This window comes from Vulpes vulpes, chromosome 11 (assembly GCF_048418805.1).
Source record: "Vulpes vulpes isolate BD-2025 chromosome 11, VulVul3, whole genome shotgun sequence".
Lineage (NCBI taxonomy): Eukaryota > Metazoa > Chordata > Mammalia > Carnivora > Canidae > Vulpes > Vulpes vulpes.
The window spans coordinates 18,587,570-18,615,226 of record NC_132790.1 but is presented as its reverse complement, the minus strand read 5'-3'; the positions used below and the strand labels follow the sequence as shown (position 1 = coordinate 18,615,226).

General features: G+C 44.0%; 1 protein-coding gene across 2 annotated transcripts; it reads left to right on the top strand.

The window, feature by feature from the left end:
• Positions 1 to 1,230: 1,230 nt before the first annotated feature.
• OLFML1 (olfactomedin like 1) lies at positions 1,231 to 27,657 on the top strand. 2 transcript variants are annotated; one of them, XM_026008333.2, is made up of 3 exons: positions 1,231 to 1,903; positions 4,111 to 4,399; positions 25,916 to 27,657. In XM_026008333.2, the coding sequence occupies exons 1-3, from the start codon at positions 1,778 to 1,780 to the stop codon at positions 26,704 to 26,706; spliced, it is 1,206 nt and encodes a 401-aa protein (XP_025864118.2). In that variant the 5' UTR covers positions 1,231 to 1,777; the 3' UTR covers positions 26,707 to 27,657. The 2 variants fall into 2 exon arrangements, with proteins under 2 accessions (XP_025864118.2, XP_025864119.2); XM_026008334.2 differs by having other exon boundaries at positions 1,249 to 1,903; positions 4,035 to 4,399.

Sequence of the window (27,657 nt, the reverse complement as noted above, 5' to 3'; positions counted from 1 at the left end):
AGGCCCACTCTCTGGAGCCCACTGTGGAGACAGCAGGGCAGCAGCCACGCTGGGCACGGCCTGGGGACTTCACGCAATAGCCATGGCCTCCCACTGCTTTCTCACCTACTCACCAGAATTCCTTCGACTTCATTGGTATTGAATGTGTGCTTCACTGTGAAAATAATGTAAAGATGCTACAGAAAACCAAGAAAAAGTTTTCCCACAACACCGCCCCCCAAAAGTTAGTTGTCATACAATCAGAATTCTACTTCCACTGGACCTTACCCAACTGAGTTCACAGTCTCAGTGTTAGGACCGGAGGCATTCGTGAATAGAATCTACTAGAGCTCCTCCAGCATAAGATTGGTTCCAAGATGCTGGGCACAAGGAGTTTCTGCAAGAATGTTCTCACTTGGGGAAGGAGGCTGAGTGGCGCAGTGTTGTTTCTGAGCATTTAGGAGGAGGGGTCAGCCGAAGTTCATCTCCTTTGGGGAATGGTTCAAAGACAGTTATTGGAAATAGGAAGAATTAACCTTAAAGATAAGGAGCTTTACCAAGTGAGAGGGGAGGGACAGTTAGGGGCCAAGGTCATGTGGAAGACAGATAGAGGGGAACATTTATCTAAGGGGGACAGGGACTTGCAAATACACCCTGGAAAATTCTCTTGCAGGGACCAAGTGCAAACCCAGATCGTCTGACTCCTGGCCAGAGTTCTTCCCATGTCCCCACTTTGGTAGATGATTGAGAAAGAACCATGGGTATGTTGGACCCACCCATGGAAGCATGGAAGGAGAGATTGAGATCATTAAAGGCCTGGATAGCAAAGCAAAAAAAAAAAAAAAAAAAAAAAAAGGAAGATTTTACCACTTTGCCCTAGGGATGTACCAAGGCCTGCAGGAATTATGAACTGCTGGCCTGTAGCTACAGGAAGAGGATTCAGCTTCAAGAGATTGCAAAAGCTCAAGGACTTCCTTACAAAAGGAGTTCCATGTCCTGATGGCTTGGCTCTGGGAGCATCACTGTATGGATAGCTATTGTTGTGCCTCTTAATAGAACTCCTCTGAGCTCCGTCCTCCAGATTTTTCAGCTGTCAGCCCTGGGACAGCCAGGCCTGTGGCACATTGTACCTCTCTCCCCAAGGGACAGTCAGCCCTGCACACTGGCTATTCAGAGACCGGGGTGTAGCCAAGCTTTCATTTTCCTTGCTGTGCCTTTAAGAGCTACAGGAATGCAGAGAGTCTGGAGGAGGGGTGGGGTCTCCCAACAGGACTTCTGGGAAAAGGATCCTGGGAATTTTTGCCAGAAACTAATCTGAGAGTCCAACTCCAAGAAGTTGGGGGTGGTTTGTGTTGGGTCAGCCTGTGATTGGACTGCAAAGTCCACCAGGGAGGAGGAAAGCAGAAAACGCAAAGAGCCAAGGAAAGGGGGGAAGCCCTCCCCATCCTCACCCCCACCCCAATGCACATTCATCCAGGCCTGCAAGAGGGTGCAGCCACTAGCCTGGAGAGGATCAGCGTGTGTGAAGGGTGATGGTAACAGATGGACCCAAGGACCTCTCTAGCCCAAGTCGACCTGCAAGGCCTCCAGGGACGGGCTTGCCAACAGCTGGACTTGATCACCGGCTTGCAAAGTGAGATCACGCATCTGGTGGAAAAACAAGCAAGCTTTGCTCCCTGGCTGTTTTTAGAGGATTTTCCCAGCAGTGGATAGAAAGCAGGAGACCACCACCTGGACCCTTGAGTTTTCTTAGAGAGCACAGCTTAGGATATTCCACCCCTGGGTGGTTTGCAGGACAATGATGGCCCTTCGGCGAGCTTCTGCTTTCCTGGTTCTGTTCCTGGCAGCTCTTCTGCCCCCACCACAGTGTGCCCAGGACCCGGCCATGGTGCACTACATCTACCAACGCTTTCAAGTCTTGGAGGTAGGTGGCATCTGTGCACCTGATCCGGGGAACATCCCTCCCAGAAGTCACCTTATCTCACCTCTGCTTCTCTATCTACTGGGATGCATGTTCCCCACATAGTAATTGATAAATACGGTGCCAACATAACACGTGAACATTCGCGTAGTCTAGTGGCTCGGAGCACCAACTCCAGAGTCCAGGCTGTACCACTCCGCAGCCTTGAGCAGGACTTCACTCCGTGCTCTGATCTAGCAATTTTTCTCATCTGTAAAATGAGGATGATAATAGAATTGATCTATGGCTATTCTGAAGATTTAAAAAATTAATCCATACTTAGAACATTACCTGGCATGGTGGTAAATGTCCAAATTGTTATTCTTATTCAATAATTTCAATTTTTAAAATAGAAAAACTAAAAATTTGGGTCAGTTTTTATTCATGTTTTACCATATCAGGATGATAGCAGATTTAAGCTTTTCTTTTTGTCTTTTTATGATAGAACATGAGGCCACTGTAACAAGTCATGATATTGTACCAAAAAGCTACATCTTAGCTTCTTTGCTGCACTGCACAGGGTTTAGAAATGAGTAGATTTAAGCCATGTTAAATAGAGAGAAAGTGCTTGGGTTGCTTCTCCATGCGTTGAAGCTGCCCCTTGTTTACAATTTACAAAATCCAACATTTTTTCGGCACAGACAGGCTTCCAGGAACAAATGTAACCCTCTGCCTTAGTCTTTGACATACTCCTAGCCATTATTTCATACTTCATTGCTTTGCTTTTGCACAAGTTAAATTTTGATAAATTATTCATCTTCTTCCAAAAACACTTTTTTCAAAGACACTCTTATCACCAATATTTATTTTCTATATGTTCTTGAACAATATAAATATATTTGAAGTCCAAATTATTTGGTCATCTAGTTAAATAAAATAATTCCAAAGAGCAACCCGAATGCATTTCCTAAAGTTGTCCAGTCCAACAAGCTGAGGCCTGGGGGCAGGGGATGCGATCTTCCCAGGCCAGTAGCCTTTTGCTGCTGCCTTACTTGCCCTCTCCTCAGATAGCTCCTCCCCAGCGCGCCTCCTAGAAAGTGCTAGAATTGCACTCAACCATAGTCCCTCTGCATTTAGCACCAATTTACCCTGGGATTAGCACCCGGCATTTCCCTGCAGGTTTTCCTCAGTAACTGAAAAGTTGATCTGCAGACAAGGGTATAAAGTATAGACAAATACTTTGATGGCTATGAATGTGGAATTGAAAAAGATAGGGGTGTGGTTTGTATAGATCTTCCCATCCTGGTCATGACCTGGAGGGTAAGTCAAGTCCCAGGTGGTGGTCCCTGATGGCCAGTGTGGACACTTAGAAACAAACCAATATAGTCCTCACCCTGAAGCATTTGTGTCCGAGGAATAAGGAAGAAATAAAAGAATATATTTAGGTAGCTTCTGTCTTTCTCTCGCTCTCTCCCTCTTACTTTTTCCCTCTTTCTCTACCTCTCCATCTTTCTTTTCCTTCAAAGTGAACAGTCTTACGTACTGCTATTTGTAGTCTAAATTTTTGCAACTTTTGTGGGGAGCATTTTGATAGACTGACAAATGAGCTTTAAGGATACATCCTCTTTGACCTGGCTACCCCATTTCCATTCTTCATTCATTTTATTCTTTCTTTCAGTAAATATTAAGTACTATGTGCTAGGACCTGAGCCAGGTGCTAAGGATGGAACTTACTTCTGGAAATCTACCCTAGAATAAAGCCAGATAAGTACACAAAGATGTAAATACAAAGATTTTTTTCAGAGTTGTTCGAATGGCAAAAATTTGAAAAGCCCACAAATATCCATCAAAAGAGTCTAATAGAATAAATACTAGGACATCAAGTCAATGGAATTCTAGATCGTTAAAATTATTGTGTAGCTATCTATTAATTAGTACTGAAATATGTTCATGGTAGATCAGCAAGTGAAAATATGTCACAAAACCTACATATAGTAAAATCGCATTTTAAAATATGTATTCATATATATGATGAAATGCATGGAAACTTTTAAAAACTGATTCACTAACAAGTCATTATGGGTGATTATGGGATTATGGGTGATTTTTATTTTTCCCCCATCATGATTATTTGTATTTTAAAAATCTTTTTCAGTGAATGATAGCTATTTATATTACTTGGCTGATTTACATAACTAGCAATAATTTGAGAATGTATTTTCTGACTGAAGCAAGGACTGGAAAAATGCACCCAAGCCACGAGGGCATACATTCAAGACTTCCAAGAGTTCTCGAAAAACATATCCGCTATGCTGGGAAGATGTCAGACCTACACGAGTGAGTATAAGAGTGCAGTGACTAACCTGGTCCTGAGAGTCGAACGTGCCCAACGGGAGATCGACTACCTAGAGTACCTGAGAGAAGCTGATGTGTGTGTGGAATCAGAGGACAAGACCCTGACAGAAAAGCTCATCCAAGAGGCCGAAGAGGAGAAGAAGATCCGGAATCTGCTGAATGCAAGTAAGAGAACTGTGTCTTTGGCAGCTCTTCTAGGGACTCACACTGAGAGACACAGACTCAGCACAGATAGGGGTCTGGCCAAGTATGAGAGTTAAGAACCAGATGTGTGGTTTTTGGGTGCAGGTGCTGGGAGGGAAACCTTAGCAGCGAACAGGTATCTGCAGGAAAAGTCATCCTCAGAAAGCAGCTTTTCATTGCACAGAGAGTTCCTAAAGGCCCAATAGAAGGTCAGAGCTTCAGTGTGAGGGGTCAGCCCAGGAAGGGCATTTTCAGATAGACCTTGGTTTGGAAGAGGTGTGTTGTCCCAGATCCTTCCAGAGAGGATGGAAGGTTGGTGGATTCTCACAGTGCCCTGGCAGTCAGCAGCGGCCACAAATGTGCCGAGAAACAGTCTGAAATTTTATTTTATTTATTTTTTTTAAATTTTTATTTATGATAGTCACAGAGAGAGAGAGAGAGAGAGGCAGAGACACAGGCAGAGGGAGAAGCAGGCTCCATGCGCCGGGAGCCTGACGTGGGATTCGATCCCGGGTCTCCAGGATCGCGCCCTGGGCCAAAGGCAGGCGCTAAACCGCTGTGCCACCCAGGGTTCCCCAGTCTGAAATTTTAGATGGCATTGGCCAACCCTCAGGTTGGGAACTGGGAACTGCAGTGAATTAGTACTGTGTGTGTTGTCAGGATGGTGATATCTAAGGGATTTGTCTTCAACCTTGTGATCCCATTCAAATCACTTCCAGGCCATTAAGAATAATGGTTAGGAACTCGAATTATGATAACAAGTATCAAGCAAGAAAAACATAAATAGGAAAGAAATTTTCCTGTCCATTTTATGAAAACAATGAGGGAGACAAGTTGTCCAGCTCAGTGTCTGCATTCTGAGGTGGTTTCACTGCAAATAGGAAAACTTTAATTACATGTTAATTATGTCTGACCCAAATGTGAGAAACTCCATCAGGGAAATAAGATAAAAGCTGATTGCCGGCGTTGTGCTAAAGATTTCATACATCTTCTCAATGTAATCCTAATAAGAACTCCATGGGGCATTATAAGAAGGGTGGTCCAAAGTGAGGTGATGCTTGATCTGAGTTTTGAACAAAGCGTTAGTGAAGAATGAGCAGAGGGCACGTGGGGTGCAGGCACAACCTCCAGAGGGCGTGAGAGTACATAACACATGAGCACGAAGATCTGCAGGTGTGGCCGAGTGGAAGCTCTGCTGGGCAGGTGCATTTGGGGATCAAGAAACAAGACTCAAAGGTTCAGCAGGACCCAGATAATAAAAGACCCTCATGCAAAGCAAAGGGAGTTGAATTTGATTGGAAAAATGAGAGAGAACCACCCAATGATTTTCGTCAGGGGCATCGCATGTAGGAAGAGGGCCAGACTCAAGAAAGACCATTTGGGGCTACTGCAGTAATTTGAGGACAACCGATGGTGTCTGCATTAAGGGTCATTGAGATGGAGAAGGGCAGATGGATTTGAGAGCCATTGAGAGTTGGAATCCCATGGCTTGGTGTCTGATAATCGAAAGTGAAAAATGAATGAGAAGGATAAGTCCAGGACACTTTCCAGATTTTTGGCTTAGGTCTTTGGGTAGTTGTTCTCAAATATGTTGAGATACGGGGATCCCTGGGTGGCTCAGTGGTTTGGTGCCTGCCTTTGGCCCAGGGTATGATCCTGGAGTCCCAGGATCGAGTCCTGCGCTGGGCTCCCTGTATGGAGCCTGCTTCTCTCTCTGCCAGTGTCTCTGCTCCCCACCCTCTCTGTGTCTCTGATGAATAAATAAATAAAATCTTTAAAAAATATGTTGAGATAAGAAACCCAGGGCAATTATTACTCTACTATTTTTTTTTTTCGGAGTACTTAATACTCTGAAGTCTTGTAGTTCACTTATTTGCTCACTGCTTATTTTCTGCCTCTCCTTCTAGAAGGTCAGCTCTATGAGAGCTTGGATCCTGCATTTCATGCTCAATGCTGTGTCCCAGTGCCTAGAATAGTGTCTAGGGCCAGTGTATATTTGTCAGTGAATAACTAAGGGAGGAAATGAACAAATAGGTGGAGGAAGGGATTGTCAACACAGAGGGGTTATTAGGTTTTGACAGAAAAGGGAACATCTTAATGCTGAGGCAGAAGACAGAGGAGGGTGTCTATCTAAAATGCGAAGCAATGGACCAAGTTGGTTGAACGAGTAAATGATTTTCTTTGGTGCTGACATTGTCTTGAGATGAACCACCCTCTGAGAGGGACCAAAGAGGGGTTAGTACATAGTGAAAGAAGGAGAAAAAGGGTAAGTGTGATCCCACAGAGGATGAACAGAGGCTGCCTAAAAATCTGATGGGAAAGCTTGGGTACCAGTGTGGCCTGAGCTAGAATGTGCCCGAACTTTCATGCCAGGGGTCATGCAGGACTCCAGCCCTAAACAGTGGTGCTCAGTTAGATCCCTGACCTACTCCTGGTCCCTGGACTTACTCAGCTCCTCAGGCCTTGGGGTCGGCCCTGTCCTCTCCAGCTAGAGCTCAGCAGACATCCTGATTTTGAACTTGCTGATTTTTCAACTCCTTATCCTCTCCCTCATTCCTTGGACACTGGAGGCCTGAAATAGTCCCTCTCCTAGCTCCGTGGTGAGTGAAAATTTTCAACTTCTCAGAGATTGCTACTTTCTTGCCTATCACCTCTGGAGCTCTCATTTGATGACTCTTTGGTTTAAGGTTCAACAAACACTTTTGGCCTCTTCCTGGATGGGCCCTGTGCTCTACAGTAGGGATAGAGGGGTGAGCACATCATGTATATGCCCTGCTCTGGCTTTCCTACTGCTCCCTTTGCCTCTGATCTTGCCTCCTATCTGCTGTCACACAGACCTCCCCACAACACCAAATTAATTAGATTACACCTCTGTGTAGAATTGTTTTTTCTGCTCTCTATCAATTATCAACAGCAAAAATTCCATTCAAATCTCTTGGCTTTTTATATGGGGAAGGCCCTTTATGAAGTGACCCAAGTTGATTTTCAGCTGTTGCTTCTCCCATAATTTACCTACATGCAGTTGCAATTAATATATATATAGTCATATAAATTATATTTTTTTTTTCAGTGAAGCTCTCCTGCCAGGCAGATTGGCTTCTAGGGCTCCCAAAGTATCTCACTAAATCCTCCAGGGGACCATTAATACTCTCAACCACATTTTTCTGTGTGTATTTGCTCCTTGACTGGGCCATGAGCATATGGACAGCTTCATTTCTGTATTCACAGAGTCTGGGTCAGCACAGCCCATGGAGGAGGCTGTAAAAATGGCCTAGAGTAGAAATACTGACAGCAGAGTCCCCTCAGGGCTTAGTTCAGGGGAAGACAAACCTGTAAACAATCATAATGATGTGATTAGTATAGATCTATTATTTTCAGAGGTTCTCTCTTCAAGAATAGGCTTTTCTGTATTTTGTATATGTGCCTATTCCACACTTTTTTTTTCCTTCGGCTATTTCTGTTAGTAACTGTATCTATCTTAGGTTTCTAATGCCAAGTAACAAACTACTACAGATTTAGCAGTTTACGACAATACATGTTTATTATTTTGGAGTGTCTGTGGGTCAGGAGCCCAGGCACAGCTTAACTGGACCCTTTGGTCTCAGGGTCCTCTTCCAAGCGCAGTAAAGTTGTTGGCAGGATTAACTTTCTCACAGCTGTAAGACTGAGGCCCTCAGCTTCTAGAGCTGCCCATCTACATCGGCAGCTCACAATGTGGTTGTTTTTTTTTTTGTTTGTTTGTTTTTTTTTTTTTTTTTTATGATAGTCACAGAGAGAGAGAGAGGCAGAGACACAGGCGGAGGGAGAAGCAGGCTCCATGCACCGGGAGCCTGATGTGGGACTCGATCCCGGGTCTCCAGGATCGCGCCCTGGGCCAAAGGCAGGCGCCACCCAGGGATCCCCACAATGTGGTTGTTGCTTCTTCAAGGCCAGAAGGGGAACGTCTCTCTTCAGGAAGTACCTAGTCCCTCTTAAGAATTTGTATCTTGGGGCACCTAGGTAGCTCAGTTGGTTAAATGTCTGCCTTTGGCTCAGGTCATAATCCCGGGGTCCTGGGATCAAATTTCGCATCTGGCTCCCTGCTCCATGGAAAGCCTGCTCTCTCTCTCTCTGTCTCCTCAATGAATAAATAAAATCTTAAAAAAAAAAAAAAGAATTTGGATCTGATGTATGTCAGGCCCACCCATAATAACTTTCTTTTGGATTAGCTCAGAACCAGCTGGCTTGAGACCTTAATTATATTTGCAAAGTCCCTTCACCTTTGTCTTGTGATGTAACCAAATCACAGATGCTATCCTGTCATATTCACAGGTGTTGCTGGGGAGGGGATTGTGCAGGGCATGTACACCAAGGGAGGGAATCTTGGAACTCTGCCTACCTCCTGCTCTAGTCTGCTAGGCCCATCTGGTACTAATTGCCTGTACCTACCTTCTTCCTACAGGGCTCTGATCTTCCTGTATTCTATCCTTGGCCAGTGGGGACTGAACCAGTTACAGAACTCCTACTAAAATCCTTAAGACTCAAGTCAGCACTGTTGTGTAGGCAAACACCTGGGGGTTATGGGCCAGGGAGGGATCGTCACGTCACAGTATTTCCTTCATACATACATGCTGTCTTACAAAGAGAGTTTCTTAGAAACACTAAAGGGAGAGAATGGTGCAAATCCCTTGGGAGATTCAACCTTCTGTCTCAGGAGACTTCAAGAAAATTCTGACATCAGTCTAAATGGTTTACATTCGGGGCACCTGGTTAGGCATACAACTCCTGATTTCAGCTCAGGTCTTGATCTCAGGGTCATAAATTCAAGCCCCACACTGGGCCCTACATTGGCTCCATGCTGAGCTTGGAGCCTACTTAAAAAATATAGTTGGTGTGCATTTACTCCTGGGATATTTCTCAACTAGAAAGGGTCAGATACTGGGGATGATAAATAAGATAGAATCACCCTATAATGAAGCCATTTCCTATAGAGCTGCTCTCAAGTCTTTACCCTTTATTTAGAGACAGTCCCCAAATGACATTCACATGAGGGCTGCAATCCCATGGATGTCCTGCAGTTAGGTCAAATTCTTAAATCTTTTTAACTCTGACACACACATTCTCCTCTTTTCTCCCTCACTCCCCATCTCTTTCACACGCACACCACACACACTCACACATACACACAGACACACATTCACACAATTTAGAATGCAGTGAGTGAAAGTACTGGTACACAATCTGACATATATATAAAAGTCATTTGGAATCTTTGGCACTCTGTTATTAGTAAAAAAAATTTTGCATTGCACTTGGCAACTTATGGCAAAGCATGCTGCCTCAGACACCCAGACTGAGAATTTATCCAACTAACAGGTTTTCGCAGATTCCACAGGCTGTGTTCTTGTGTGGATAAGAGTATTAACCTCTTTTTATTTGTACGCAGCTTATGAAGAAAAATTCTCAAGGCAGTCAAAACAAGCCATTATCGCAGACTTGATTTTCTTTCCTGTTTCATGCCACCTCCTTTTATTCCAAGGGTGCACATAGGTGACCTCAAGTAACCCTCTGACTTGTGCATTAAATAACTTCTACCTTTTGTTAGATCAGGCTTCAAAAAGAAAGCCTATTGCTGCACATTTAAATACCTGTGGGATCCATTCAGATATTATAAATGTGCCTGGCCCATATTCAAAGCCATTAAAAGCAAAAAAAAAAAACAAAAACAAAAAAAAACCCACACACACAAAAAGCAAAAAACCCACTGGAAGCCAAATAAAACATCTCTGTGAGTCAACACCCAAGGAAGGTCCACTAGTTTGTGACAAGTGGCACAAAGCATTAAGAGATCTAATTTGCAATAATTAATTTTCCATAAAGGAGGGGATTGAGAGTATACACGCAAGTGTAACTGCAGGAGAGAGAGAGTATATATGTGCAGGTGTGCACACACACATTCTCTACCCAGAAATTGCTACGTCATGGGGCCAGCAGCACCAGAAGACTATGCAGAGCTTATCCTGTCCTGTCCCCTGCAGAGTCCCCAGAGGCGGACTCAGAGTCCCCAGTGTGCTGGGTCCGGAAAGGCCTATATACACACTACTTCTTTTGTTTATTTATGTGGAAGGCCTGCCGTCTAGGAGAATACCTCCAGTCCCATCACTACAGATACTAATAGAAGATCCCAGAGTTGTTGTAGCTGGTGGCTTTTGGCTCTAGGTAGAGGGAACACCCATTCATTCTCTCTCTAACTCATTCATTTGCTCACTAGTTCAGCAAATGTCTCCTGAGTTCCAGGTGTATATGTTGGGCCTTGTGCCAGGCGTTAGCTATGGAACATTGACCAAGGTAACATCCTTGTCCTCAAAAAGCTACAGCCAAGCGGGGAAGCCATCTAAACAAAGCCAGGCTAACAGCCAGAGCGCTGCCCACTCTCACTGAAGGACAAGGGGCTGCCATTAAGAGTGAAGTATGGTCAGGGCTGCTGTGGAGCTGGTGGCAGGGGAGGGATGTGGAATCTGGAAAGTAACCCTCAAGCTGAGTTTTAATAATGGAAAAGAACAGATTAAATGGAGAGTAGAGTGGAGAGGCTGCTTCAAGCAAGTGGAACAGCCTATGGGAGCAGAGAGGCCCTCACGGAGAGCAGGTGGAAGAACTGGAAGGGGGCTTGCTCTGGGCTAAGCTGGCTCGTGCTTTCAGGCTTCGGGAATGACAGTAATGCGACTCCTAGTAGCTGCTATTTATTGAGGCTTATTATGTACTGAGTCGTCTTTAAGTATGTATCTATCTTGTTGTGTTATATCATCCGATTCTCACACAGCCCTATGTGTACGTATTACAGTTATCCCCATTCTATCTGTGAGGAAATCGAGGCACTGAGAGCATGAGCCAGCTGCCCAGGGTCTCCCGGCTAATAGATGCCAGAGTTGGGTCGCAGACTGGGGGGAGGGGGAAGCTGCCTCCTACACATTCTGGCCTCTCTCATTGTGCTGCTGTGCCCAAGAGTGGCAAGCATGGGTGCGTCAGGGCTCCCAGGGAGGTTGGGGAAGGTCACTCCCACCACAGGGCAGTGGGGAGGGTGGGTGTGCGCAGGAGGGGGAATGGGAGCCGGGCGGCCATCTCCAGGGCCGTCCAGGAGGCACTCGGGGTAGGAGGCCTCTGTGTCGGTGCCTGCACCCAGGAGGCCCAGCTGGCCTGTGGTCTCCTTGTGGGGCACACCTGAGGACCGAGACAGTCCTCTTGGTCACTGATGATGATGATTCCTACTCACAGATTACTTGAAATCATTTTTTTAAACCCTGAGAAGGGTCAGTTTTCTCCCCCCACCTCCTTGGTTTTTAATTCCCTGCCTTTCCTTCAGAACTAAAACACTCCTCTTCAACCCCCACCCCTACCACCACCACCAAGATTTTCTCAGCAGAGGAGTTCCACACACACTTCCCTGTGCTAGAAACCTCAGAAAGGTCTCTTTGGCCCTCATCTGACCAGTCACCAAAGCCAGTAGATCCTTTTTTTCTGCAAAGCCTTCTTGTGTTCTTTCCATGGGCACTGTTCTCTCCTGGTCTCTGGTCCTGATTATTGCCGGAGCCTGCTCACCGAGCTTCCTGCCACCACGCTCTGCCCGTTTCTGGGCTCTGTCCTATATGCTCACGGGGTTTAGCCTGCCAGAGTTACTGCATCATTGCTTTAGCAACTTTGACGGTAACCACAACTTATAGGGTAAAGCAAACCCCATAAAATAGCATAAAGAAAGCCCTTTACAACCTGACCTCAACCTAGCTTTAAGTATTTTGTCACTTTCCACGAAAGTAACACCTGCTGATAAAAACCATGACTATCGTCTGCACTATATTTACCCTATTTACCTTTCTATAAAGGGAGATAACGCGTCAATGGCTTAACACATGAACTTCAAGCCTCACCTTATGTCTCTACTGCCTGTCCCCATCCACCCACTGCTCTGTGCTGTGTCTGATGTGCTATTCTGAACACACTAAATAGGGTTCATGCGCCCTGCATTATTCATGCTATCTTCTCCAAGTCTATCACAGTGCTTGGAACAGAATTGAAATCAATATTTTCTGACCTTGAGGAATAGTTTATTAGAAAGTGGGGGCAACTACTTGCCAAAGACTGCATTAAGGCCTCTTGTCTGTTATGTTGTCCAAAGCCTACAACAACCCCGCCAGGTAGATACCATTGTGACTTCTTGTCAGATGAAGATACTATGGTGCAGTGTTTCATGCAGTCCCATCTGCCTCCCATACTCCTGTTACATTCAGGAATGTGCCCCCACCCCCACCCCCACCCCAGACACACCCGATTCATCTCAGCCTCCTTCTGCTCACCGTGCCCTTACCCCCATTCTGTGAGGCATTAGCTATGGAATTGACCAGGGTAACATCCTCATCCTCAAAAAGCTACAGCCAAGCAGGGAAGCCATCTAAACAAAGCCAGGCTAACAGCCAGAGCCCAGGTTAGTTATCTGTTGCCACAATAATGCAATGCTGTAACTTCGTGGGCTAAAACAATAATCATTGGTTATTTCTCAGGAGTCTGCAGGGCAGCTGGGCAGACCTGGGCTGGGGTGGGTGCTCTTGGCTGGGTTTCCAGGGGCACATGGCCTGAGGGATGCCTGGTTGAGGATGATCTCAGCTGCCATGGCTTGGATCTCCTCCACATGGTCCCTGATCCTTCAGGAGGTGAACCTGGGCGGTGATGGAGGCAGACCTCTGAGAGAGGAGGCACAAGCACACTAAGATCTGGTCACTTGTACCCAATTCTTTCGGCCAAAGCAAGTTCCAAGTCTGGCTCTAGAGCCTACCCTTCCACTAGAACCTTTGACAGCATCTAAAAAGATTTTTGATCTTGATGCTCCTGTAAACAGGCATTAAACAAGATCAATTTTTACAAATGCAAATTTCTCCTGGAATCAGTAAATCAGGCATTAGTGTGTGGCTGATGGTTTTGAGGCTGCTGCAAAGTTCAAGTTCAAGAGAGCAGGTCCTGGACTTTGAGACAGGATGGTGAGAACAAGATGAAGTGAGATTCACAGGAAGAATCTGTGGCACAATGTCAAAATGACTGTGTTTCCTAACCAGGCAAATGGGAGAATGGCAGTACCACGCCTAGAAATTGAGAACATTTCTATCCCTTTTAGTTTGGTAAGAATAGGATTACAGGAAGAAAACAAACAAAAAACACTATGAAAAAAAAAAAGGCCACCACAAAAACCAGCTCCGTTTTTAAATGAAAAATAAACAAAAACAAAAAGTTCATAATTATAATCTCGGAATGCTTAAATGTTGCAACAGTCAGATAATTGATTCAAAATGGAGTTGTTTGGTCAGAAATTCCTCAGAGGACTACCCGCTTCAATGCCTCACTTCCCATGAGTGTTGACTGTGTGGCACCTCTAGAACAGCATTCTCAAACTTCTAGTTCGGGAACCCTTTACATTTCTAGAAATTATTCAGGACCCCAAAGAATTTTTCTTGATATAAGTTACAACTATCGATATTTACCACATTCAAAATTAAAATAGAAAGATTGTAATATATGCCAGATGCTATTTTAGGACAGGACATACAGCACTTTAAAAAAAAAGAGAGATTAGACAAAGCCCTGCCCTGGTAGGGTTTACATTCTATTGAAGGGAGTCAAACAATAAATAATGTTAACAGACAAATTTATTTTTTAAAATATTTTCATTTATTTATTCAGGAGAGACACACAGAGAGAGGCAGAGACATAGGCAGAGGGAGAAGCAGGCTCCATGTGGGGAGCCTGATGCAGGACTCAATCCCCGACTCCAGGATCAGGCCCTGAGCTGAAGGCAGATCCTCAATCGCTGAGCCACCCAGGCGCCCCCCAAAATAATACATTAAACAGATAAATTTAAAACATGTCAGATAGAGGATAATAAATCCCACAGAAGAAAATCAGATGAGGTATGGAAGTTAGGGCAGCTGGCCAGTGCCCCAAGGAAACATCTGAAAGCAGTAGGCTGTGTCGGATTCCAGCTGTAGGGACCCCATGGAAGGAGCTGGCCTGACTTACACTTACACTCACACTCACACTCACACTCACACATCTTCCAGGCCTCCATGCGCTTCTGTGTAGTTCTCAACTTGATGTTGAGGAACAGAGCCATGCAAGCAACCAGCCATATAGCAAATCTGTTTTCTTTCTCACAAGCTACTGTTAATCACTGATAAGGGGAAGATGTCAGGGCGCCTTAGTGGGGACTATGAAATACTTTGAACTTAATGCTGGGAACCTGGGACAACTTCTAGAGTAGATTTACTAAAGATTTCTCTATGACTCACCAAAACCAACATATAGAGCACCTAGTGTGTTCCTGCCCTTTCAAAGCCCTGGATGCACCGTCCTGCAAACCGAAATTCTCCTATGGCTCACCGAGCACCATTTCACACAAGCCAACCTTCTTGCTTTCCTGCCATCCATCTACTCAGGCTTGTGTGAAATGGTGCATTAGCACCTGCTAATGCCCGCACCTACCTCTTGCTATTTAAATCCATCCAATTTCTAAGCTGGCAGAGCATGAACGGGGATAGAAGTTTGAACACTGGCAAATACTGTCTTCTCCAAATCAAATTGATCCTTGAGTTTGTAGACAGTAAGCAATGAGATTAAATAGGAAGGATATACATAGTGGGTCCCAGGCGCTCTGGATAAAAACAGATATAAAGGACACCCGAGTGGCTCAGCAGTTGAGCGTGCCTGCCTTCAACCCAGGGCATGATCCTGGAGTCCTGGGATCGAGGCCTACATTGGGCTCCCTGCATGGAGCCTGCTTCTCCCTCTGCCTGTGTCTGTGCCTCTCTCTCTCTGTGTCTCTCATGAATAAATAAATAAAATCTTTTAAAAAACAAAACAAAACAACAGAAATAAGACCCACCCCTGGTCCAAGATAGTTACAGGAAAACAGAGTGAGTAAGCAATTCTGATTCAGCAAGATAACATTCTGGAAGAGATCTGCACTGAATGCTTTGTGCACACACAAGAAGGAGCAACAGATTACTCTGCAGGAGCCAGAGAATTTTGTTTTGAAGGATTAGTAGATGTATCCCAAGTTAGTGACAGTGAGCTAAGGAATAAAATGGGAAAAGTCTAAAACTTGTAAGAGGTCATGGCAAGTTGGTGACGAGTGACCAGCCCAGTGGAGTAGGGCAGCGCCAAGAGGAGGTCGGCGAAGGACCGTGAATGCCATACTGAGATCTTTGAAATTTATTCTGTGGGCAGAAAGCATGAAACAGCCCCAATTTCTAACAGTGAAGCCCCAATTTCAACAAATTAAGTCTACACTGACAATTTCATTATATTTGCTCAAAGCTTTTGTAATTAATTGCTCATCTAAGAGCTCCACCTTTATCATTCCAGAGCCTGACATTATACCTGTCACTCGATAGGTATTGACTAATGTTTATTAACATGAATATAATCCAGGTTGTTGAAAGAGTTAAGTTTTGTAGCACAGAATTTCTTTTTTTCTTTCTTTCTTTTTTTTTTTTAAATTTATGATAGTCACAGAGAGAGAGAGAGAGAGAGAGAGAGAGAATGGCAGAGACATAGGCAGAGGGAGAAGCAGGCTCCATGCACCGGGAGCCCAACGTGGGATTCGATCCCGGGTCTCCAGGATCGCACCCTGGGCCAAAGAGAGAGAGAGAGAGAGAGGCAGAGACATAGGCAGAGGGAGAAGCAGGCTCCATGCACCGGGAGCCCAACGTGGGATTCGATCCCTGGTCTCCAGGATCGCACCCTGGGCCAAAGGCAGGCGCTACACCGCTGCGCCTCCCAGGGATCCCTGTAGCACAGAATTTCAAGAAGCAGTCAAAATACTCATTTTTGTTTTGTTTTGTTTTTATTTTAAAATACTTACGATTTTACAGGAGGGTTTTTTAACAAATATTTCATTCCTCTTTTTCCCAAGCAAAACCAGAAGCTCCCTCTCTGTGTCTATCCCTCCATATTCCATCACCCTTGAGGGCTCCTCCCATCTAACCAGTGACTAAGACTTGACCCCTCTTTTCCTATTTCTCGAATCCATACTAATTTTCCCATGCCCATCATTATTTGGATATCTCTGATCTGGATTGTACTTCTAGACTCTACCTGTTTCCCTGTGATCTCTCTTTCCCACCCCTACCCCCAGTCCGGTGTCCATCAACATCCAGATCTATGTTTCTGAGACATAACTAGAGGAGAGTTGAGTCACTCTCCTGTAGAGGGACAAGTCTCACCAGATCTGGAGAGAGTGTTATGTTAAATAAGGGGAAAGGTATTTAAAAAATTCAAATAAGTGATATTTGTATATGAAGTCACTGTGAGGCCTTAGGCCAAATCCTAGCCTAATTGCTTGTCTGCAATTGTGTCCCAAGGGAAAACCACAGATTAGCATTCTCTGGTTTGCAGGTGGAACCTTGCTCGCCATTGATTCTGTTAAATAATTTGCATCTTGGCTGAACTCAAAGGTTTTAAATTTATTTCCTTCCTCAACCTTTTTTCTACTGCTAATTATCTCTTGCTCAAGAGAAGCACAGCAGGCAGTTCTATCTTACCCTTTTACAAACACACTAAAAGTATATTTTCTCCAAATTCCAAAAGAAGAATTTCTAAAATTATAGACTCTCAGTCCTGAAAAAAATATAGAGAACATCCAACCGAAACCCCCCATTTTAGGACTAAGGGCAGATTGACCAAGGGACTTGTGGGGAAACACACAGAGAACCAGAGACAGGGTTCAGACCATTCAGGTCTCTGACTCCCAGTCCCAGGTTTCCTCTACAAAGGAAGGACAGCACAAGGGGAAATTCTGTGTTTTTTGTATTTTTGTATTCTCAGGACTGTCTCTCCCTAATCAAAACCATCTATCAACACTCTCTTGTTTTGCTATTTCTCTAAGGATTCTGCATGTAGTAGGAGGAGGAGAAGGAGAAAGGAGAATGATTGTACTAGTTTCTGCCGTATATTAAATGAACATTTTCTCCCTTGTGAGATGTTGAATGTGCCTTGTTCTTAGACACAGTCCCCCTCTGTAGCTGTGCTGTAAGCCACAGACTCTCCTTCTGGAGGGATGGGCATGTCCCCGGGGGTTGGCTGGAGATTTCCTGGCTTGCCCTGCCTCTGGGTTCACACTGAGCTCAGAGGACCCATAGCCCTGTGACCTTCCAAGTAACTTGTCCAACTCTTTTCTTTTCATTTGGAAAATGGAGATTAAAATGTGGACCACTTAGGCTTATTATAAGCACTTATTGCAAGATGATGTGAATAAAGTGCTTGCTACTGTGCAAAGCAAATTATATGTATCTGTAGATATTTATTAATTTATCAAGCCTTTGTGCTTGTTCTTCAATTGCAAACAATCTCTGAGCTTCTCTAGTGGTCCATGGACCCCTCCTCTTCCCTATTAAAGGCATCAATTAAAAAAAAAAAAAAGACACCGATGAGCTTAAAAACCCTCATTTGTTCATCCTCTGTGATCACCAGAGAGTGTAGGAAGAGCAGAGGGTGCACAGGAGACACTCTCAGCTTGAGAAGCAGAGAAAAGGTATAGCCCATAGGACCCCCTCATAGTCCTTTCTCTTCCTCTCAGCCTGGTGGGGGTGGGGGGTGTCCTTCCCTTAGCTGTTCCTGCAGCGCATAAGATTTGCAGTTAGCCCAGGTTTCTCTGTTGTCCCTAGGGGTTAGCTTCCTATACATTAATCACCCTTTGTCTGTGGTTTCGCTTTCACACTTTTAGTGACGACAAGAGGGGTGAAGACAGCACAGTTAAGGTACTTTTGAGAGAGAAGGAGACCACGTTCACAGAACTTTCATTATAGTGTATTGCTATAATTGTTCTGTTTTATTATTAGTTGTTAATCTCTTACTGTGCCTAATTTATAAATTATACTTTATCATAGCTTTGCATGTGTAATATATAGGAAAAACATTTATGTGTGTGTGTGTGTGTGTGTGTGTGTGTGTGTGTCTCCACAGTTCTAGGCATCCACTGGGGGTCTTGGAACATATCCCTCGCAGCAAGAGGGGACTATAACCAGGCCAGCCAGGATGAAGTGGACCCAGAGGCCACGAAGAAATAATCCCTCAGGCTGGCAAAGCATGTCTACAGGGGGACATGGTGGCAACTGATGGCTGACAGACTTTTCTAGTGCCTCCCTTGGCCACGATGGGGACCAGGCAAGGCCCCAAGGCCCCTGGGCATTTGGGAGCAGCTGATGATGACGTGACCATGTAAAAGACTGAGTTTTGGGGGCTTTCTCATCTCCTCCCAGCTAATTTTGCTCCCCATCCCCACTCCTGCCATATGTTCTTTGGCCAGCACCTTGTGTCAGATTTTTAAATGAAATCATGGATCTTAAAGTATCTTAAAAGCTTTAAAATACTTTACAAATTATTATTTATTTAAGACAGGCCTGTGGTCAGAACTCCAGATGCACAATACTGTATAGGCCCTAGAAAAACATCTGTTTGAATGAAGCTCTTTTCTTCATTAATTCAACAGATATTTACTGAACCCACAAAGCACTGAGTTAGTAGGCAGTAGGGTACAATAGTAAACATGAAGACAAAAGCCCTACTTCTGTGGAGCTTATAGTCTAGTGGGAGAAAAGGACAATAAGCTAGAAAATAAAACAGATGACATAATTACAGAATATGACAAGTGATCTCAAGGAAATAAGAAAGATGTTGTATTAGACCATTTTAAATTTAGATGCAGTCGTCATAGGAAGCCCTTTAGGGAGATGATATTGAAACTGATTTTTGAAGGCTGAGAGGAGCAGACTGTGGGAGGATCAGGGAAATGAGTACAAAGGCAGAAAGAGTTACAACTGCAGGAGTTATTAGGCACAAACTTGACATGCTCCTAGAATAGCAAGAAAGCCTGCATAATCACAACACAGTGAACAAGAGGGAGAGTAGAGAATAAAGTCCCATAGACAGGCAGCTGCCATATCATGTAGGTACTTTAGGATGGGATAAGAGGTTATGATTTTATTCCAAGAGTGATAGGAGAATGGGTTTAATGGTCAGCCATATAATTCATGTTTTTAAAAAGATCACATCCCCTGCATCATGGAAAACATATTGTAGGTAAGCAAGAATAAAATTGGGGAGACAAGTTGGAGACCACTGAAGTGGTCTAGGCAAGAGGGGAGGATTCAGGGAGTACAGGGATGAGTGGTGAGAAAAAGAGGAGAGAGACATATTTGAGCATTTTAATTTAAGTATAACATCATTTAAAGGTTAGTTTTAATATCTGAACTTGCCAGTAGTGGGGAGATGGGGAGAAAGGAGTTAAGAATGACTTCTAGGTAAGAAATTTGGTTGATGTTTTTTGCTTAAGATGGGAAGAGTAGGGAGAGAGAGAGTGTTTTTTTTGGGGGGGGGAAGCAAGAGTTCTGCATTGAACAGGTTAAGTTTGAAGATATCCAAGTAGGGACATCGAGCAGGCAGTTGCATAAGTGAGTTTGGGACTAAGTAGACATCTAGATAGGATGTCATTCCAAAGGCAAATTCAGAATTCATCATTAGTTAGAATTTACATGTATGCAGAGCCATCAGAATGAAGCTGAATGAGGTGGCTCTGAAAGCCATAAGATAGAATGAGGTAGCTCAGAGCTGAGATGTGAGGACAGAGCACTTACTCCTTAAGTGAGAGAGGAAAAAGAACCAATAATGGATCCCAAGAAAAAAATCCAGAAAGATGGGAGGACAAACAAAAGGAGGGGTGTTCCAGAATCCAGAGAAAAGACTTTCAAGGGGAAGTAGTGATTAAGTAATCAAATTTTGCTGAGAAGTTGATTAGGACATAAGACTAAGAATTGACCCTTGGATTCGGCCACATGAAGGCTGTTGGTGACCTTGACAAGAACTGATTCTGTGGAATAAGCAGAGGAGTTTAGACCAGTGAAGGCCTGAGGCCTGATTAGAGCAGCTTAGGACATAATTGGAGGTGAGGAAACTCCTCACTGAAGAGTTTCATTAAAAAATGGAAGAGAGAAATGGGGCCCCACTAGAAAGTTCTATATGTTTACCAAGGGGAAGAGTCCAGTAGGTAGGGAGAGACTATTGAGGCTAAGTCCTTGAGTAAGTTAGAGAGGATGAACTCTACCACAAAAATAAAGGGAGCAGGAGACGAGGCAGAGAATATGGGTTCAGATACCATTGGTTATTAGATTTGGTGGTTGGAAAACTCATTCATTCATTCATTCATTCATTCATTTAGTAAATACTAGCCTACTATGTGACATTTTCTATCTTAGGGGCAAGATATACAGCAGTGAATGAAACAGATAAAAAAAGCTCATGCTCTCATTACATTTACATTCCACTGAGGGGAGTCAAGCAGTAAATATGTTAACAGATGCATTTATAGGATGTCAGAGAGAAGATAATAAGCACTATGGAGAAAAATGAACTAGGGTAAGGGGGTTATGGAGACCTGGAGGGTTGCCATTTTTTGTAGAGTGGTCAGAAAAGGCCTTAATGGTTAGAGAATATTTGAGAACAGGCCTAATGGAAGTGAAGGAAGAAGCCGTGTACATATCTGGGAAAGATGGTTCCCAAGCAGAAGGATGAAAAAGTGACAAATTTCTGAGGGCACCATTTGAGGAATAGCAGGAAGGCCAGTGTGACTGAATGAAATGAAGAGGGTGGGAGTATTGTAAGGCCAGAGAAGCCACATGAGGACAGCTCACCTGCCTGGAAGGTAAAGACTTGAACTGTACTCTTAGTAAGATGGAAAGTCACTGGTGAGTTTTGAGCAGACATGTGATATGATCTGACTGATATTTTGAAAAGATCACTTTGGCTGTTATGTGGAATGCAGTACAGGAGTCAAGGATGGACGTATGGCCTCCCTGTGGGAAATTACTACAGTAATGCTGGCAGGAGATGATGCAGTTCTCGACTGGCTTCTATTTTCTCAGTGAAATAAGAGTTGAGACCTTCATATGGGAGTGAGGAAGGTATGATGGAGGCTTTGAGGAGAGAAAAGAAGGTATGGTAATAGTAGATGATGAATTGATGAAGGAACTGTGATCGAATTCTATCCAAACAGCTGTCAGTAACAAGCAGTTTGCTAAAATGCTTGCTTACCTCAAAACTTCTGGAACTTCTGGAACTTCTCAGGCGGTGCACCTCTCCTCTCTGTGTCCAGTTTCTCTTCCTTTACCCTGTTTCCTGTCCTCTGACTCTAGAGAGTCCCCATTTGGCCTGAAGAACCCAAGCATCTATTAGGAAGAAAATGACAACCCACTGGCCCATCCAGCTTCTTATAGCAAAGCCTTTGCAAAGCCTTGAGGGAAACACACAGAGCTCAGTGCTCCTGGGGAGAGTATTAAATGCCTGGTGCCCCACCACCACACACTCCAGCAGTCACTGAGAGAGGCCCATATGGTTCCCATACAGACCTTGGCAGGATTTGAGGGATACCCACAGGATTCCTTATGCTTCAAATAAGCCACCACTCCCCACCCCCATGACACTGCTTACCTCACAACAGACTAACAGGGCAGTCCCAACAACGAGTTCCTCACTAGAACTGGTGACCCACCTTTCCTGAAATGACCAGTAGAACTAATTTCATCTTGGCCCATATCCCTCTTTACCATGGACACCATGAGAATTCCAAGATACTAAGGTCATCTCATGGAAGATAGTGTATTTGAGGGCCCGTGGAAGTGGCTTCCACCATCTCAATGAACAGAAGACGGATCAGTGAGTACAGCCTAACTACAAAGAAAGGTGCGAATATACAAGTAGGGAAGAGGAAAATGAAATGGCATTTGATGAACACAGATACTGTCTCTGCTATAAGTAGGGAAGAAACAAGTAGGAGGCACACACAACGACAGTAGTGACACAAAGATCAAGGGAAATGAAATCTTCAAGAAAGAGGGACTCCTCGGTGGTTCAGTGGTTGAGCATCTGGTTTTGGCTCAGGTCATGATCCTGGGGTTCTGGAGGATCCTTCAGGGAGCCTGCTTCTCCCTCTGCCTTTGTCTCTGCCTTTCTCTCTGTGTCTCTCATGAATGAATAAAAAAAAGAAATCTTAAAAAAAAAAAGAAATCTTCAAGAAAGAGAAATTGATCAAGACTGTCATGCTGTGGGGAGATGAAGTAGGATATGAACATAAAGGTCCGAGTTTCAGTTGGGAAGTCCTTGGTGATGTTATGAAGGGTAGTTTCTGTGAAGTTATTGTGAAGTGAAAGATGAGAGGTGAAGAAGTAGACCAAGAGAGCATAGACTATTCTGGAGGAAGAACTACATAAAATGATAGAAAGAGTGAAATAGCTAGAGGATGGTGTCTAATTGAGGGAGAATTGTTTCTGAATATAGGCAGGGTGTTTACAAGCGAGGGAACTAGCAGTGAAGGAGAAATTAAAGATAAATAATAGAATGGTTGCAATTCATCTAGAGAGTCGAGAAGCCAGGAAAGGGGGCACCTGGGTGGCTCAGTGGTTGAGCGTCTGCCTTTGGCTCAGGTAGTGATCCTTGTGGGGGGCCTGCTTCTCCCTCTGCCTGTGTCTCTGCCTCTCTCTGTGTGTTTCTCATGAATAAATGAAAAAAAAAAACTTAAAAAAAAAAAGCCAGAAAAGAGTGAGATCAGAGCACAAGTGAATGCATTAGTCTTGGACAGGAGGAATGATGTGCCTCTTCTAAGATGTGTGGGAGGGTAGCAAGAGTAGGAACAACTTAAGAAAAGTTTATAGTGAGGGACAGGAAATGGAGGGACTTCAAGTCTAATGGTGTTTATTTTTTCAGAGAAGTTAGTGTGTTATTAATGTACGGACTGATGAGGTAGTGTGTGTGTATGTGGTGGGGGTGCAGATTTAAGACACCTGCTATGTGGCAGATGGGGGCCTAACCATGGAGAGAGCTGTATGGTACTTAGTGCTCAGCTGAAGTTGGAGATCCCTAATGTGTAGCAACACATTTGTGAGAGAGTTTCTCTACCACACACTCTGGGACGGAGCCAGATATTTGAACTCACCCAGAACCAGGGGTTTTTGTAGAGTGGGTAACTGTGGATTAACAAGGGGGTGGTGGGTGAGGGCGCTGGTGAGAGAGATATTGCAGTAGTCCAGGCTAGATAGGAACAGAAGCTGATAGCCTGGGAGAAAGCAGAGGTCAAGGGACTGGAGGGCATGAGGAAATGGAAGAGCAGAGTCGGTGAGAACAAAAATGTGAGAAATGGAAGAGTAAGGAATTGTTGCAGAGGGTAGGAGTGTAGAGTTTTCCATTTCTAATAAGGAGCAGTTCCAGGGGATGGGAGGCAGGGCAGGGATCCAGAGTATGGGTGTGGGAGGGGGTTGCTAGAATAGGTTGAAAGCATTGTGCCGTGGAGTTGAAGAGGTTGAGGTAACAGGGCTCTTGATGCATATGGGGTGGAGACCTATTAGTGATTTAGACTAGAAGGAGTTGATAACGTGAGATACAAAGAAGGGAGGTTTTTTTGCATGAAGGTAGAGAAGCCAGAGAATGTAAAGCCCTTTTGTTACTTCATCATCCTTCACCTATTTCAGACCCTTATGATCCTGTTTTGATTATAGACATACTCTCCTAGTTGGTTTCCCTGATTTTGGTTTCTCTCCTATGTATCAATCATACACACGACTGCTTAATTAATCTTGACCATGATACTCTGTTGCTCAAAAACTTCAGTAGCTCCCTACCTGCCAGTAGAATAAAATCCATATTCCTTAACCCCACCCCACTGCCCAGTGTTCCAGGCACAGAGCTGGTTTCAATCTACTACTTTGTTTTTATGCATCTAGTTTGAGGCAACAGCAATTATTGGATTAAATTCTACGCTACTTTACTAACAGGAGTCATGAAGGACTTTCCCAAATGTGGTTTTGTGAATTGCAAAGAATGCTATTCCCCACCATCTCAGAATGGCACCCCTCAAGGATCAAATCAAATGTAGGTTATCTCCTTCTTCAAATGATATTACCATTCTCTGCCCTTTTGTAAAAAATCCACTTTAAGTTTTCTATTGTAGTTTCTATAAAGCAAGAACCAATCCTAACTCATCATTGCCCCTCAGCCCTTTGCACCTCAGTTCATAACACCTAGCTCACTATCTCACCTTTTGTAGGTATCCAGTGTCTGCTGACTACATATATGTATTCATGAGTAAATAAAGGAATGGATTAGTTATAATGTTCTAATAGGATTAAGGGCCAGAATCCTTCACTAGAAGGTGATCTCCTCAAGGTTTAAGGTTGATATTATGTTTTTTATCCTCAATACTTACTTAGTGTGGTTCTGGGAGCATTGTAAGCTAAGTACACAGTAGATAATTGGTAAAATCTTCGCAAATGGAATTGAATTAGGCAGCTTCACCCCTAAGTGATTCTTGCTGTCTCAACCCCAAGAAGGTGAACAGGGTCTCTGACCCAGCAAATAGCTATTTAAATCCTGATTTGAATGAAATGTTGACTCTTCTAATTGGATAGCAACTCCCTTAACAAGAACCCATTTATTCACTTAGCTCTTTGATTCTTTAAACCATACGATAAATTGTGATTGATCTATGTGTGATAATTTTATTCTAGACACAGAAGGAAAAAAGCAATCTGTTAGAACAGATACATGAAAAGATGCTCAATATCACTAATCATCAGGGAAATGCAAATCAAAACCACAAAGAGATATCACCTCATACCTTTCAGAATGGCTAGTATCAAAAAGAAATAACAAATGTTGGCAAGGATGTGGAGTAAAAAGGAACCCTTGTATACTATTAGTGGGAATATAAATTGTTGTAGCCACTGTGGAAAATAGTGTGGAGGTTCCTCAAAAAATTAAAAATAGAAATAACATATAATCCAGTAATTCCACTACTGGCTATTTACCCAACAGAAACAAAAACACTAAATTTGAAAAGATATATGCATCCCTGTGTTTATTCCACCATTATTTATAATTGCCAAAACATAAAAGCAACTTAAATGTCCTTCAATAGATGAGTGGATAAAGAAGATGTGGTATATATAAAACGTTACTCTGCCATAAAGAAGGCAATCTTGCCATTTGTGACAACATGGATAGATCTAGAGGGTATTATGCTAAGTGAAATAAGTTAGAGAAAGACACCATATGATTTTATTTATATATGGAATCTAAAAAAAGAAAAGAAAAGAAACAGACCCCATAAGTATAGGGAACAAACCATTGTTGTTGCAGGGGAGCAAAATGGGTGAAGAACAGTGGAAGGCACAGGCTCCCAGTTACAAAATGAATAAACGTGATAAAAGATACAGTATAGGGAATATAGTCAGAGTGTTGTGTGGTGACAGATGGCAACTACACTTGTGAGCAAGCATAACGTATAGGGAAGTTGAATCAGTATGTTGTACATATGAAACTGATGTAACATTGTATGTCAACCCTGCCTCAATAAACAGAAAATTAAGAAGTAATCTGTGAGAAAAGCAGACATCTCATGTATATAAAGTACCTCTCCTTTTTCTCCCGTTTGGCCAGGCTGTGACAACATGTTGATGGGCATTAAGTCTCTGAAAATAGTGAAGAAGACTTCGGACACACATGGCTCTTGGATGAAAGATGCTGCCAGCAATTCCCAAAAGGTTTATTTTTTAATTGGATCCAGAAACAAAACCGTGTGGGAATTTGCAAACATACGGGCATTCATGGAGGATAGCACCAAGCCAGCCCCGCGGAAGCTAATCCTAACACATTCCTGGCAGGGAACAGGCCAAGTGATCCACAAAGGTTTTCTGTTTTTTCACAACCAAGGGACTCTCAACGAGATCATCAAATATAATCTGCAGAAGAGGACTGTGGAAGATAGAATGCTGCTCCCAGGAGGGGCAGGCCGAGGACTGGTCTACCAGCACTCCCCATCAACGTACATAGACCTGGCTGTGGATGAGCATGGGCTCTGGGCCATCCACTCAGGGCCAGGCATGTATGGCCATTTGGTTCTCACAAAAATTGAACCTGGCACACTGGGAGTGGAACACTCATGGGACACTCCATGCAGAAGCCAGGATGCTGAAGCCTCCTTCCTTTTGTGTGGGGTTCTGTATGTGGTCTATAGTCCTGGTGGCCATGGCCCTCACCGCATCACCTGTGTCTACGATCCCCTGGGCACTATTGGTGAGGAGGATCTGCCCAAACTGTTCTTCCCCAGGCGGCCAAGAAGTCACTCCATGATCCATTACAACCCTAGAGATAAGCAGCTCTATGCCTGGAATGATGGAAACCAGATCATTTACAAACTCCAGACAAAGAGAAAGCAGCCTCTGGAGTAATGCAGGACAGCACGGAGAGAGAGCAGTAAGGCTGTGGACACTGCTCTCCGGGACACTGAGGCCACAGCCCCTTTGCAATACAGTATCCCCTGATCACATTCAGGGAGAGAGGCTAGAAGTGGGCTCCCATATGCATCCTTCCCTGGATATTAAGCCTGAGTTATCTTCCAAGAGCTTAGATGGTCTGTTGTTCAGAAATTTTCAACTTCCAACACCCATCCAAATCTCCCAGCTCTCACGGCCGTCCACATGCTGATCTAGCTTACGTCCAGCCTTTTCTTACTACCCCCAACAGTTAGCCAAAATGTACCCCGCCTCCTAATATTCCTGGCCCCTGGCCTTTCCTGAAGCTCTTTCCTCCTGCACAAGTGCCGATTGCTATTCTTCCATTTTTTACTGCCCAACTAAAGTATCACTTCCTATTGATGTTTAATCTCCACGTCCCCCAGTTCTGCTCCTTCACCAAGCTGAGGAGATATAAGAGGAAAGTAAAACCACTCACATTTGAATACCCCTTTGCCAGTTACAAAGTGCTCCTCTGTACATCATCTAATGCCACCCTCTGAGACGTTCCGAAGAAGTCTTTATAATTGCCATTTTAGAGATGCCAAGTTTAGGTGAGCCATTCAGAATAATGAAGCTTCCAAATGAAAATAAGGCTAGAAAATTCTGCAGGTCCTTGTCTTTCTGTTGCCCAAGAAAGCATCGAATACGTATGTTTGTTCACTCAGCCTTATGTTCAGCATCTCATCCTAAAATATAGTGGTCTGCCCCCTGTAGCCTGTTTTCATGTCTGCACAAGACCTTCCTGTAAGCCCTTCAAAAGCTACTTCCTCCAGAAAACCAGCCTACAGCCTAAGGGTGAGGATCCCACCTGTAGCTTCATCCTGTCTCACCCTCCCCTGTGTCTGTCTGCTTGCTGGAAACACAATAAAACTGACACTAAGCAAA